At 39.6% G+C, this 14813-nt stretch overlaps 1 protein-coding gene across 2 annotated transcripts; it reads right to left on the reverse strand.

The window, feature by feature from the left end:
* Positions 1 to 211: 211 nt before the first annotated feature.
* ywhae1 (tyrosine 3-monooxygenase/tryptophan 5-monooxygenase activation protein, epsilon polypeptide 1) lies at positions 212 to 12846 on the reverse strand. 2 transcript variants are annotated; one of them, XM_020650961.3, is made up of 6 exons: positions 12612 to 12846; positions 7928 to 8127; positions 5658 to 5764; positions 5151 to 5357; positions 4411 to 4547; positions 212 to 1367 (listed from the first exon to the last, which is right to left on the reverse strand). In XM_020650961.3, the coding sequence occupies exons 1-6, from the start codon at positions 12673 to 12675 to the stop codon at positions 1312 to 1314; spliced, it is 771 nt and encodes a 256-aa protein (XP_020506617.1). In that variant the 5' UTR covers positions 12676 to 12846; the 3' UTR covers positions 212 to 1311. The 2 variants fall into 2 exon arrangements, with proteins under 2 accessions (XP_020506617.1, XP_020506616.1); XM_020650960.3 differs by having other exon boundaries at positions 212 to 1370; positions 12612 to 12845.
* Positions 12847 to 14813: the final 1967 nt, after the last annotated feature.

A 14813-nucleotide genomic window follows, 5' to 3' on the forward strand; every position in this document is an offset into this window, starting at 1 on the left:
CCAACACGTCTTTAAAAAGATAAGAAAATAATAAACTTTCACTTGAGAACCAGTTTTGAGAATCTTTCAAAATACAAATTCCCATAGGGAGAATAATAACTTTAGGCTTATCATGCATGACTGATATCTTTTAAATTGACCCATTACTGATATCTCTAACAGCCCTGCTTCATTCGAATAAAAGTGATGAAAAACAAATCAAGCGGATGAGTCGGTTTGTAATGTTTAATTTAGATTGTTTAATGTTAATTCCATGCTGTGTTTCAGTCAAAACGATACAGATTCCCTGTCTGTGGCTTCAGTCAGATATCCAGTAGTACAAATCAGCTCCAAGTTACACATAATGAAGCGAAACAAGACGAGAAACAAAGAAAAATCAGCAAAGAAAGAAAACCTCTGAATCTAGAGGAGCTTTTTTAGTCAAAATTAGGGGGGAAGCAGCAGAAAAAGAACATGTGATAACTCATGCAAGCACTCCTGATGTAAGAGCTCTCTGTGGAGCACCCGGGCCGATCTGAGACTCGTCTTTCACATGGGTGAGAAATCAAGTTTTTCATTTAGCTTTGATGGGTTGACCTCCAGAGCTTCAGCATGTGTGCACAGTTACAGTATTTCAGCACAAAGTACAGTCCAAGGACAACTACAAAAACATGACAACAGAATCACCATGGTGTAAAAGTTAAGCACGTCTTTGCCCCACGTGGATATCGCCAAACTCTGCCAACTTCCTCTGAAAACCTACGTTCACAAAAAGGGCACTTAACTCTCCCAAACTGCCCTTCAAACGCTAAAATGATTTGCATGACATTTCACTAAAAACAGATAAAATAGCTCCCATAACTAAACCTCCATATTTTCAGTAATAAAAGTTAATTTCTGTAATTACATTAAGAAACAAAAATTCTCATTACATCCAGCAACTGATAAAAATATTGAAGAAAAAAAAAATACAATGATGAGAACAAAGATAACATTTCAGAACCGCTTGTACCAGGACAAAAAAAAAACAAAAAAAAAACAACGATCCAGGGACTCTTTATCCCCCCGTCTTTCTAACGTTGTATTTCCTGTCTCATTAAGTGGTGTTTTTACTTCAATGCTGTAAGGGCTAATATAAAAATAAAAAAGAAGAGAAAAATAAAGTTGTTAACTCCGCGGCCCTGCTGGGTCGAGGAGCTGAGTGGTGGAAGAAAAGGAAAAGAGAAGAGGAAGATGAGGAGTTTAGGAGGATGACAGTAGAGAGGAGGAGGAGGAGTGTGAGGAGGTGAGGGGGGGGAGGGTCTCAGGTTGTTGGCTGTAGGTGGCGTAGTCTCACTGGGCCGCCTCGTCCTCAACGTCTTGCAGTGCCTCTTTGTTCTGTTCTTGTTCTGCTGAAGAGAAAAAAGAAGGTGTTTGTTTTCAATCTGAGTTAAAGGCGTAAAGGTTTTATTCGTTTTTCTTTTCACTGACACTCTGCACGGGGATTTATCAGCAGTACATTTAATATTTATTTATTATTTGATGACCTGATGATACATCTTCCATCGATCTCGGATCGACTTTGAAATGTTGCACCACTACCAAATTAGAAGCAAAAAAAAAAGAAGAGAAGTGCCTCAAAACTTGTCTTTAGTACACTTCACAGTAAAGAAAGGACTTTTGAATGCTCATTCATTTATAAAGAAACAGAAGAGATTGTGTAATTATTATTTCATCTTTAAAATATGTTTGTCACTTTGTTTTAAAGACGACCTACTCAAGAGGAAAACGTTGTTACTGTAAGTGTTTCTTTTTGGAGTAGGAAATACATTCCTAAGGTTTGCTGGAATTCTGTTAACATCCTTAATGATCAGCTACAAACATCAGTCTTAATGCATGCTGAATCCAAACTCAAGTCGATAAATCAAAATGTGTTTCAAACAGAAAAATAACAGTGGAAAAAAACTGAGTTTTAAAATCTAACCCGTTGAGCTTTTTACATGAAACTTCACACGTGCAGAACACTCTGATAAATTAAACTCTGAGCTCTGGATGGACAAAGTTAAACACTTTACACACAAACTGCATCAACATCACTCGTTTCATTCTCTTTCTGACTGAGGTTTGCAAGTGTGAAAGTGAATCTCTGAGGTGCTACAGGGTGAGCAGGCAGTCAACAACATGATCTGAAACTGTGATCCTTGGTGTGCATTCATCAGTTTTCACTCTCTGTGGTGGGAAGACAAAAGGTGGCAGACTGAACAGGTGAGTGTGGAAGCTACACGAGTCCACTGAAGGATTAAACCAGGAGTGAGTCTGTGTTGAGAGGAGGAGGGCAGCAGCCACACACACAGCAAGGTGAGCAACACTTACAAAGTACAGTTAATATGGGAAATGAAGGGTCAGGTTTGTTTCCTTTAGGACTCTACAGCAGAGGGAACGAGAAAGAGAGACAGAGACATGACGAGTCAACGACAAATCAAAGCTGTCAGGGGACGCTGCTCGACACCAAAAAGGCCAACAGCTGGAATTTAAAAAAAGGACAAAAAAGAAAGATTCAAAAAGTGACAGAAGTTTTTTTGCATTTCCTACTCTTAACACCTTGGAACTATGACAGCAGGGATTTTATTGTGGTAGTTTGAGAAAATTAAACTGCCATAAATATGAACGTCTCAGACAGATTTAGGCTACGTCAACACACAAGCCCAATCCCAGTGTGCCTCTTTGGTCCTAACCCTTATTTATACATGTTCTCAACTTAGTGGTGGCCTTTTAGTTTGGAGCTACTGAGCCCCCCAGTGATAAGGCTTTTAGGATTTTAGCAATGTGGAAAAAGTGGCACCAAATATGACAATGAAAATTGAATCAACTGTAAAACGTGGAAATGGCCTAACGTGGGTGTCATAAAAAAAAAAAAGGGTTTTCCTCCCAATCTAGGTGTTTTAATTAAAAATAGTCTATGCTGAGATTTAGGTGCGTTTGTTGTAGCTGCAGTGTCTTTCTCCTGCTCCTCGTCTGTCTGCATGTCGGAACGTGTGCGGACACACATTAACACACACACATTAACACACACACAAGGAACACAAGCCATCACACACACACACACACACCTGTTTATTTTAGTGCAAAGGGAACACTGTTAACCGTACGGACCAAGTCTTTATGGTCAGGAACCACGTAATCCAGTCAAACGTTTGGTTGGACTTTTCTCCATCCAACAGATTCATAGGGTACGGCTCAGAGAAAAAATTTTAAGCAATTGCAAATCCGTGTGAACTTTTGAATAATCCTGCCGATTCACTGTAACAGAACATGCACACTGTGAGCTGCATGATCCAAGTTCTGAGAGCTCCAGCTGAGGCCAGTATCATGTCTTTTAAATCTATAGGATATGCTGAGTAATAAGTTCAACAGGGAGAATCTCTCCCATTGTCCACAGAGTGTTCCGGTCACTTGTTAACCTCATGCAGCGCTCTACTGTTAGCAGGCGAGAAGTGCGTATGGCTTAAAGCACTTCTTCACAGCACACAGCCACCATCAGCTACAAAACAACGAGTGAGCCCGTCCCTGTACTGTTTGATACGATGGCTAAAGAGACGGAACCAGATGGTGACGGATAGAACCAGGAAGAAGGAAAAAAAGGGAGTGACCAACAAGAAGCTGCACTAAAGGAAATATTAGACCTTGTCAGTCAATGTGGTTTTCTGGCTTCTCAAAATGTCTTTGCCTGTGTTCTGTTGAGATGTACTGCCTTGTCTAAAAATGATATCACGGCCCAAAACGTTAGCGAGGTGATCTGTATCCTCTATGAAATAAAGCTTGCAGAGCAAAATAACTTGATATGAATTCACTGCTCACATCATGCATTATCAGAGTATGGGGAACAAGTTTTTAATACACTATCATTTCAGTTTCAGAGGAATCTTGATGGACATTAATCTATCAAGCAATGCTCCCTGTACTGCACTCAGCTGGTAGCACATCTGGATGGGTAGCACTATTCAATAGAACACCTGCTGCACCACCCTCTGCTTGTCAACAGATGCACTCTGTCTATGAAGGGGAGGTTTAACAGAACCGTGTGCGTTTAACATCAGTGCAGTTGCACTCAGAGACCTTCAATGGGCGCAGGATTTCTCCATAATGTTGCTTTAAGAGCATTTTCTAAAATCTACAGTAACCTAAAACTAATTCATCTTTTGCATAGAACAGAGTGAGGCATACTTCTAAGTGTACGGGCTTGTCCTCTGTCCCTGGACCTGTGATGTGTGTATTATATGCTAGCATAAACTGAAACAACAGAATATGAATAAAGCTGCTCACAGTGTTTAGACATATGTAAATAAGAGTATAAAAAGGTTAGGACAGGTAACAGCAGATGAGTGAGTTAGTTCATCAGCATCCTGACCTGGAAACATGTGTTGAAGAAAGTTTGATGAATAAGTGTCTTACCCTCTCCCTGCATATCTGAAGTCCATAGTGTCAGGTTGTCACGTAACAACTGCATGATAAGTGTTGAGTCCTTGTAGCTGTCTTCACTCAGTGTGTCCAGTTCTGTGATGGCGTCATCAAATGCACACTTTGCCAACCTGAGAAAACACAAACGGTTAAAATCAGCGAAACCAAGCGGCAACCTAGACGTGTTGAAATGAAGCATATGCATATTAAAAACGTAGCTATACAGCAGAAATAAACATGTTTACAGCCTGATTCAAAAACAGCTTTGGGTCTGTATAGCTCATTGCTTTATTCATGACAATCCTGCAAAGGGTGAATGTTTATATAACTCATCTGTTTTGATTTTATCAAGTCTTAAAGGGATGGAGCGGTGAATTTTTGACTGACAGCGGGACTCTGCTGGCTTTGAGACATCCACTCTGGGAATTCATTCTCAAACACTAGCGTACCTCTGAGCCATGTTTTCTTGGGATTTACTCATTAAAAACATATAACATGACTTTCTCTGTAGTTTAAGCATGCATTAAGTAGCTCAAGGCTTCATTCACAGTCACATGACTAATGTGTGACAGCACAGTTGCCATGTCCATTATTATCGATTATAAAGAGACCTACACTTTGGATCCTTAAACCTTTGAAGGTGCTGTTTGAATAAAAGAATACACCATGCTTTGGCATTGTTGATTAAGCTTTAGAGAATCACAAAAGTCAGTGATATAGGAAAGACAAAAAACCTGCAAGCGCGGTCAGGCGAGTTGAGGATCTCGTAGTAGAACACAGAGAAGTTGAGGGCGAGTCCGAGGCGAATGGGGTGTGTGGGTGGCAGCTCGGACAGGGCTAGATCCGTAGCGGTCTTGTAGGCTACCAGGCTATTCTCTGCTGCATCCTTTCTGTGGTTGCCTGTAGCAAACTCTGCCAGGTACCTGTGGTAGTCACCTTTCCTGAAATTAGGGGGAAAACAAAAAATGTCAAGAAGTCAATTTTAACAACTTCTGTTTGTGATAAAATTGCAGGTTAATTGGATGTGAAACTTTGTTTTGAAATTAAGCTGTTCACTTTACACACTGTACAATGTTTCTAAATTTTTCTATCCTGTCCTGTCTGGATTCACCTCTTTGTAATTTAAACGTATCTAATGACTTGTCAAATTACTCACAGGCATAAAAACTTAATCAGTTTAACATCTAGACAGGGTTAATTAATTTCTCCATCCATTTACATTCAGACTACAGTGCTCTTACATTTTGTTGTAGAAAACCTTCGACTCTCCCATTACAGCAGAGGGAAGTAGGTGCCTTTCAAGTGCATCCAGAATATCCCCACAGATTGACTTCAACTCGTTCTCCACCTGCAAACAGACAAAATAAATGAAAATATCCAATCTGCATGAACTATTTTCATCCTTTTCCTCTGCAGCTTTCTTCCAAGTCCAACATATCCTCTCACATCAGGGTGTAAGTGTTCACTGAAAGTATAGTTTATCATCTGCGTATCCTGAAGGTCAGCACACACTGTACACACACAGCCAAGCTCAGGCTGCATTTCCTGTATGCTCAGACAAAAATTAAACAAAAGCCCTTGTTTTAGGGGTGATTGATGCCCTTACTTGACAGGACAAAAAAACAATTATATGCGGAAAAAGGAGCCACAGTCTGGACCCGAACCCGGCCCGCCCACCTTGAGGACCACAGCCTCTGTATAAGGGGCATGACCTAACTGTGTGCCGAACCGGTGCCCCACTAAAGCCCTTTTACCACATTCACAGAAAACCTGAAAATATTATATTTGCAAGCTCAACTGCGGCAAAGAAGACGATAATACATTCTTGGTGCTCTGTTGAATCTCCATTGATAAAGGAATGGTTTAAATATTTTAGAAACATCTCTCTTATTGAAAGACCATTAGCTGTAATTCATAAGGCACACGGACATCCACTTTACAGGCTTGGGATTTCCTTATTTCAACTCTTTCAGATCCACTTTTTCTTGAACAAATATTATAAACAAAATGTAAACTTACACTTTTTGTGAAATTGTTTACTTGAATTATTTTTTATCTGTTTATTTGTTTCAGTTTTATTTATTGAGCTGTGTCTATAGGTTTTATTTTGTGTACATATGTGTATGGGTGTGTGTATATATGTGTGTGTGTGTGTGTGTGTGTGTGTGTGTGTGTGTGTGTGTGTGTGTGTGTGTACACACATGCATATCATAATTTCATTCAGTAATTTTGTCTTTGTTTCAAATTGTATGTATATTTTTCCTCATCAAGGCAACAGCAATCTGTAAATAGTTTGTATGTTTGATGATGCTGTCTTGATCTTCTGTCATTGTACCTCATTGTGTATAAACATCTTATGTAACATTTAAATACAACGTTGATCACACAAAAAAAAGAAAAACCTGAAAATGTTGAGGGTGAGCCGCATGTGAGATCACAAATGACCACATTTTTTACCCGGACATCTCTCTGGGGGGGCTGGCAGTAAAGAGTTGGGGTGATGTGTGAACACAGCAGGAAATAAGAGTGAGCAGACGGGGCTGATTTATATCATGAAACACGATCTTTATCTTTATAATCTTAACAGCACGTTCTTTTCTACTCATTCATTGACACTGTGAACATGAAGCATTGATTGCATAGTGTCCTGTTGTACTCCTGGTGGCCTGACTGTGAAGCGTGTTCAACCAAGAATGTCTGAAAAATAGGATGCTGCAAGCTTAAAAAATGGAGTTTACAAAAACTTTCAAAAGGAGCTGAGAAGTGTTACAGGTGTCTTTAGTATTGCTTAATATGTAAAGGATGTAATCTGAAACTAAAGGATGATGAAAATACAGCTTGTTGATACACAAACCAGCATTTCTTACTCATTGTTGAGCAAGTGCAAAGTGTTTTGATCACAGCAGCATGGCGTGTCTACGAACAGGGACTTAAAGGGACCAAACAGCCTATGAGTGAGGGGCAGAAAGTCTCAGTGCTCCACTCCGCTAACATGCTTTATCACCGTCCTTTTTTTGGACAACATCTGCCCTTTAAAAGCCTAGGCCTGCAAGTGGCCCCAGTAATTATTTTTAGCTTCATAGGATTCATATTTTAGGAACCCTCACCAGGTGCTGGTATAGTGGTGGATGAAATCTGTCCCCTAAGGGGTTTAGGGATGAACTAAATGACGATGCAACAGCAGGATTACCAATCCCTGAATCCCATTAGGTCGTTGACTGCAGTCCAACTGCCCCTCCCAGTTTCCTGACACACTCTGGCTTCTCCCAGATAACTAACCATGTCTTATTTCCCTTCATAAAAGCAGAAGAGAGAAGAGGATCTGCCAAGTATGACTCAGATGCAGTCTGCTCAGGAGCTGCTCACAGTGTGTATTATTAATATGAGCTAGTGTTCTTAGATTAGCACTATAAATGTCTTGAAACAAGACAATGAATGTGCAAGAGTCCCGACAGATGATGTTGAAAAGCAAAAGCTAAGTCACAACCCAAACTTTAAAAGAGTGCTTTACCGTTTGCCTGTATTCCCGGATCATCTTCAGTTTATCCTCTCCGCCCTTGGTCTCTTCCCTCTGTTCGATACTGCTGATTATCCTCCAGGAGGCTCTCCGAGCACCGATCACATTCTTGTAGGCCACTGATAAAAGGTTTCTCTCCTCCACTGTGAGCTCCACATCCATACCGGCCACGTTCTTCATAGACACCACCATCTCTGTTGAGGATACACACGGGACAACCCCATCAGTACAATATAACGTTTTATCAACCTTTTAGTTCTGACATCAAACCAAAGAATGGGCAGATCATCTTCTCATCATGTTGTCTGGCTAAACTACAGTCAGAGGTTAAAGTCGTGAGAGATGTGGTGGAAAACTCTGACAACAATTCAACGAATACTGGCAGACATTTCTCTTCAGGAGACATAAAAATTCAAGTTTATTAAGAGAAGAACCAATAAGTAAGCAGTGAGCAAAAATCCACACAGTATTTAAATCAACAACGTACAAAACACATCTGACCGTGAAATTAAAATGCCTTTAGAGATCAATAATTTGGTAGATGGGGGTAAAAACATGCATAATACGTATACCTGTACTAATAATAATTGTATTTGTATAGCACCCTTTGTTCAAAGATGCAGGCCAACGGGCTTGATGATAAAAGATTTGATCGAGAAAAACACAGAAATTAAAGTAAAATGATATTAAAGTCATTAATGCTTTCCCAGATCAAAAGAGGGATTTGTTGTAAGTGTACATGCCGAGTGCTGTTGTAATTCAATAATCCAATTAAAAGTATTTACCTCAATTAAAAGTCATACTTATAGCTAGATATTGTCAATTACCTGCAAGGCATTCTGGTGCCGCACGCCTACACTTGATCACTAATAGTCAGTTGACACCCCTCCTCATTTTTAAACTATGTATTTTAGCCACACCCATTGCTAACCAGTGCAAAGCAAACAACACGGTGACTTAGACTTTTTTACAAGTGGAAGCACCTAGGCGTTTGAAAACCTCCCATCTGTTGAATCATTAACCAAAGAGCTCACACCTGTCGCTGGAAGCAACATCAGCAAACATACAACCGGGAATGAGCTTCTCCTAAACCTAATTATGTAAGTAACCATATGAAAATTGCCACATTTGGTAAAGTGCAGTATACAAACTTCATATGACTGGTTTGGGGGAAAAGAATAATCACAGGGACCCAACGTTTGTCTCCTGTACTCTGGAACAGCTCTGTGTATTTATTTTTAGTTTTACACTTGCAAAAGAAAACTCCTGAAAAGTTGTGTGAACACAAACTGCCAGATTTTTCACCCAGAATTTTTTCTACCAGCCCTCAAGTCAATTCTCTGTGTGAAGTCAATTCCTTTTTGCATATCTGAATAAACAAGCATTTGTGGGTCTTTGTGAGTTTTATTGGTGTTATTGGTTATTAGGCATATGGCTATTTAAAAGCATATTGTAGTTGTTGGTAGTTGTTCTATATGGCCACAAGACAGCGAGTCAGCAGGACCTCGTGCAGATGAAGTGAGGGGCAGACCAGGACAATAAGAATAATTTCACTTTGACAAGGAAGAAATGATTGGATCAAGTGTGTACATGGATATTGATCCAAGCAATGCTAGGCATGAACCGCCCCTCTTGCTTAGAATTAAATTTATTTTCTTAGGAGCTGAATTGGATCAGTCTCTTCAGATTGATATGTTTACATTAAGCATTTTTATTCTAATAAATGATGTCCATGTAATCATAGCTAGTTTGTGCCAATGGTGGTAAACAAGGGCCTTTACTGAATAATGTAACAATTACTTACAGCTGTTTACAGACAAACATAAACACATACAAATAATAAACACTGTATACACCGTCCTCACAACCACCGCCTGACGCCCAGCCACCACCATCCCACCCCACAAACACCAATGTTCTCCTTCATGCACGGCTCGCGCCAACCTCCACCTCAGCAGCAAGGACGTGTGGACAACAGGAGCGCGAGGAATACAGAGGAGAAATCCTTCCTGCATATTATCTGCTCTTTTGTAAAGAGTCTCGAGAGAACACTTGTTATGAATTGGCGCAATACAAATTACGATTGATTGATTGATTGACACGTTCAAAAGCATTGCAATCTTGTTCTATCAGGGGTAAATCATTTAAAATCTTTGCAAGTGCTTAGTGACTTAAAACATGGCAATAAATAGTAATGTTGACTTAAGCTGAACTCATTTAACACATGCTGATATAAACCAACTGATCCGATTTTTAATATGTGATAAAAATCCCAAAAAACAGTTGAGAGCAAAGTGAAAATACTGTCCTTGAAAATGTAGTTCACGCTGACAGTACTATAGTCCAACACTTGGACAAAAAAGGCTTTTTTTGTCTCGCTGAAATGTAACCTTGTTCTCAATATTATGATCAATATCATAAGCGAGACGACTGTTTCATTTTTTACGCTGTCTGTGTATCTGCAGTGGTAAAGAGTACTTGTGAAATGTGTAAAGCTTGGGGAACCTCTGGTCACAACTATTTTCAAATGTGTCTTTCTTTGTGAAACCATCCCTTGCAGCCACCACAGGAGCTTCATATTTTAAGGAGCGAATCTCACCCCTGAGAGGATCCTTCCAAAAATAATTCATAAAAAAACCGAGCTTAGTATGATAGGATGACGGGTTTAAACTCAGTAGCACCTGCAGATTTCAGCTTCAATGAAGAGGAGCAGTTTGTGGCGATAAGATCTGACTCCACCCTAAAGCTGAGGTTTACAGGACAATGGATTGTGTGCTCCGCCTGGAGAAAGAGCATCTCTCCATAGAGCAGAGTGCTGTGCCTCTGCTTCTCTCCACTTCATCCTATCTCAGTTAAAAAGGCTTTTCTGCATTTGTCCTACTGAAAACAATGAACAGAACTATTTTTTTTATTAGCAGTATTAAGCTAATTTTTTTTCCAAAGATGTGCAGTGCAAAAAAAACCTCATTGCTGATGTAGAGATAAAACATGCCCTTTTATCCCCATATGTCAAACGTTACTAATGCTTTGTTGGAACTATATACTGGACTTTTTTGCAGGCATAATACTTAATTTATTTATTTTTTTGCAAAGTTGTCTCCAGTTGACTTTATAAAAGCAGGCCGACTGATGAAGAATCTAGTAATAAATGTTATGTAGGGTGGTTTAAGTTTGTTTTTTGAATGTTTGCATTTCAGACACCAGATTAAGAAGGGTCCAAAGGGATGTGCATGTTTTATTGACTAAACAGATCAATTCATCACCCTCGCTAGTTAGCAACAAAATTACAGGTCCAGAAAACATCTGTCATTTTTGTCAGATAGAGCCATAACACTCTGGGATTTCTCAATAATGAATGGCTGTCCACGTTTTGTGTACCGTGCCACAGCACACCTCTTCCATCTGGCTAGGACCAACGAAGTGTACCGTGCTTGAGCGAGGAACAGAGCACTCACACTCCTGAACTGGACTTTGAGAGTGAAGCATGCTGGTATGGACTGCCTTATTCAATGGGGAATGTAGGCCTAAATGTCACACTAATTGTATTGTGTGATGAATAAATTAAAGAAATAAGTGAACTTCCAATGTGTGTATGATATCTTCATGTTATCAATAAATCAGTAACAATCTGTCTTCATTTAAAAAACGATATACTTAAGCAACTAACGCAGTTAGACTGCCAGTAAAGCAGTTTTAACTATTTAAACAAGTTAAAGAGCTCCACATATTCTACTCCAGAGAATATATTCCCTTTTTGAGCCTCTAAATTACAATTATTTCTATACACAAGTTAAACTTGGGCCATTTGAAGAAAGCGAGGCTGAACTATAAATAAAACGCATCCTATGAGTCAGAGAGACTTTGCTGATGTGAATAAGATATATAACATTAAGCGAGTAAATATATGAATGTCTTTGTCAATGCAGGAAAACCTGGTGTAGAATAACACTTTTAATCCAGCTAGATTCCAGTCAGGTTGACAATTAGGGCAGTAAACCACAAATCACTCTGTAAATACACCCAGTCCAAATCCCGTGAATGAGTCATGGCACATTCACTTCACGTTACTGGGCAACGTCTAAAAACAGCCTCCAATGTAACCAGGCCTGTAATGGTATGACAGTCTGAGAGGGGTGCACCAGGGAGAGCAAATCGATCCGTGCAGCCTTGTTGCAGGGGGAACACCCCACCAAGTGAACAGCTGCCCCTCCACTCCCACACCGAGACCTTAAATCACATAGTTAACCATGCCATTCAGTTTAGAATCATATAAAACATATCGTATGCTAATGCAAAACAGTAGCCCGACAGTGGATGTTGCTTCTAATACAAGCAGTCAGTAGCTCAAGTGTTAAGCTTAGCATGGTGCAAAGGGAGGCAACTCCTGACAGCTCAACGCTCCAGTGATCCGCCATTTTGTTGTAGCCTTCACTAGCGTTAGCCACCGTCAATCACATCCGCACATTTTTACTAGCTGAGATGACACTCTATTGTTTTGCCTTTTAATTCATATGATTGTTGTGTTCGTCCACAATCAAGCCATTTGCCGTGTCAATAATTAGTTTGCAAAAAAAGAAAAAGAGGGGATGTTAGCCACGTTAGCTGTGTGGTTAGCTGCGGCTAACTTTGAGATAGCAGATCCCTGCAGCCACACCGAGTCGACCCCGGAGAGTCTTACCGTCATATCGCTCTGCCTGCTCGGCCAGCTTCGCCTGATAAACGAGGTCCTCCCGTTCTCCCATGGTGGTAACGAGATGCGGGTAAATTAGCGAACTATTAAAAATGACAATTCTTCAGGAAAAAACACGGTAGTGCGAGCTAGGTCTAGCAGCTGGATCCTAAGAAATGAACTGGGTCGATGAGTGCTGTTCCGCCCCACCGGCAGCGCTGTGCAGGGATGGAGTAAAGATGGCGGCGACCACCGGTCTCATCCGCGTACAGCACATACGCACATGAATCACCATCAAGCGTCCTCCTGTACATAGAGGTTATGAGAATATACTGCGGGGTTTCTACAAACTCTTTTTATATTAATATACTAAAAACTGAATACTGCGACGGACTTTTAGATCTACATTTAAAAAAACAAAGAAGATTTTTTTTTTTTTAATATTACCAAAGTAAAGGCGTAACTTTACTTGTAAATTACATTAAAATCCTAATTTTACAAGAATAATGTTGTAAAATAGCCAAACATTTAACTCCTAATTTTATGAGAATAAAGTTACTCATTACTTAGTTTTAATTTTACTTTTAATAAAGTATTACATTTAAGAGATTAAAATCCTACTTTTACGAGCATAGAGTCGTACATTACCGAGGTTAAAGTCAGAAATTCATAAAAATAATGTGGTAAATGAACAAGATTTAAATTGTAATTTTACGAGGATGAAGTTGTAAATATACTAGATTAAAGTTGTGTTTTAATGAGAATAAAGTCATCAATTTAAAGATTTTTGGGGGGCTTTTTGTGCCTTTATTGTAGAGATAGGACAGTGGATAGAGTCGGAAATCAGAGAGAGAGAGAGAGAGAGAGCGGGGAATGACATGCAGGAAAGGAGCCACAGGTCGGATTTGAGCCCGGGCCGCCCACTTGGAGGACTATAGCCTCCATACATGGGCCCACTAAAGTTGTCAATTTAAGATAAATATGTTCTGATTTAACGTGAATTTGGCAGATGAAATCATGAAATTTTGCTTACAAAATTCATGTTGTAAGTTAACAACATTAAAGTTGTAGTTGTACAAGTTGAAAGCAAGGCCCCCAGTAAGTGCACGGACTGTTTAAGTCTATTTTACATAGTGGTCAGATCTGGTGTTGCAGTGTCACGTGATGCCATTAGGCCCAAGAACACTTTTTTTCCAGCTTACATTGGGAAACAAACATCTAAATAGATATATTTTGAGCTAGCCTACATCAACTTCCCAACATGAACACTAGATGTACCTAAAAAAAAAAAATGTATTGGCTGATTCAAATGTTTTTAAACCCTTTTTAACATCAAAACCTCCTAAAAGTAGAAAAGTCCAATGAAAGCCGAATTTAGATGTATTGTTGTAGGCCTAGACATAATGAACGCAGATCAGAGCCGCGGGACTGCGACTCGAGTGCGGATACTCTATGGGCCGGGTAACATGGAAGATCAAGGTACTCTTAAAAGTGGAACTTTTTTTGCTGAGCAGCTTTTATCAGAATGAACTGGGCTCCGCCTCTGATGCTGTATCCATTCTATAATACTGATTGATTAAAGTTGTAAATTCATGAGAAGAAAGTCATAAATTCACTATAATAAAGTTGTAGTGTAGAAAAAAAGAGCGAGAGAAGGGGAAGGAAAGAAAGTACTTTTTTAAGGTGGACTTGAGAGGGAGAGGAGAGAATTGAGAAGGGTTGTATACTATGTGAGTGGGAGTGTTCGTCTATGAATGTGTTGATGTGTGTATTAATGTTGTGGAATGAAAGGTGAGGGTTTATGGGTAAGGAGCTGCAGCCAGGGCTTTGGGGTCAAAGGTCAACTGCTGGTGCTTTCGAGGGTAGGATGGAGAGGCTGATGCTACCGTTTGTCTTTTGGTCGGATAAAGTAACAAATTGACCCCCCCCCCCCCGCACTATCTACTATAACTTCCCTTCAACAAAGTATTGAACAGTCAATCGTTTTTTCAAAATAAAAGTTACATGTCTTTATCCAAAAATATAAAAAAACACCATGTTTCATGAAAATGTAGCATTAAAATATTAAAAGCCATGTTATTTCAGGACTTCATTCACAATTAAACAATTTTATTTTTAACATTGTCATTTTTACTTTGTTTTTGTTGTGATTCCCAATACGAGACTTTGCTGATTAAAAAAGCAAATTAACATTTTAACAATAAGCGATAC

This window comes from Labrus bergylta, chromosome 11 (assembly GCF_963930695.1).
Source record: "Labrus bergylta chromosome 11, fLabBer1.1, whole genome shotgun sequence".
Lineage (NCBI taxonomy): Eukaryota > Metazoa > Chordata > Actinopteri > Labriformes > Labridae > Labrus > Labrus bergylta.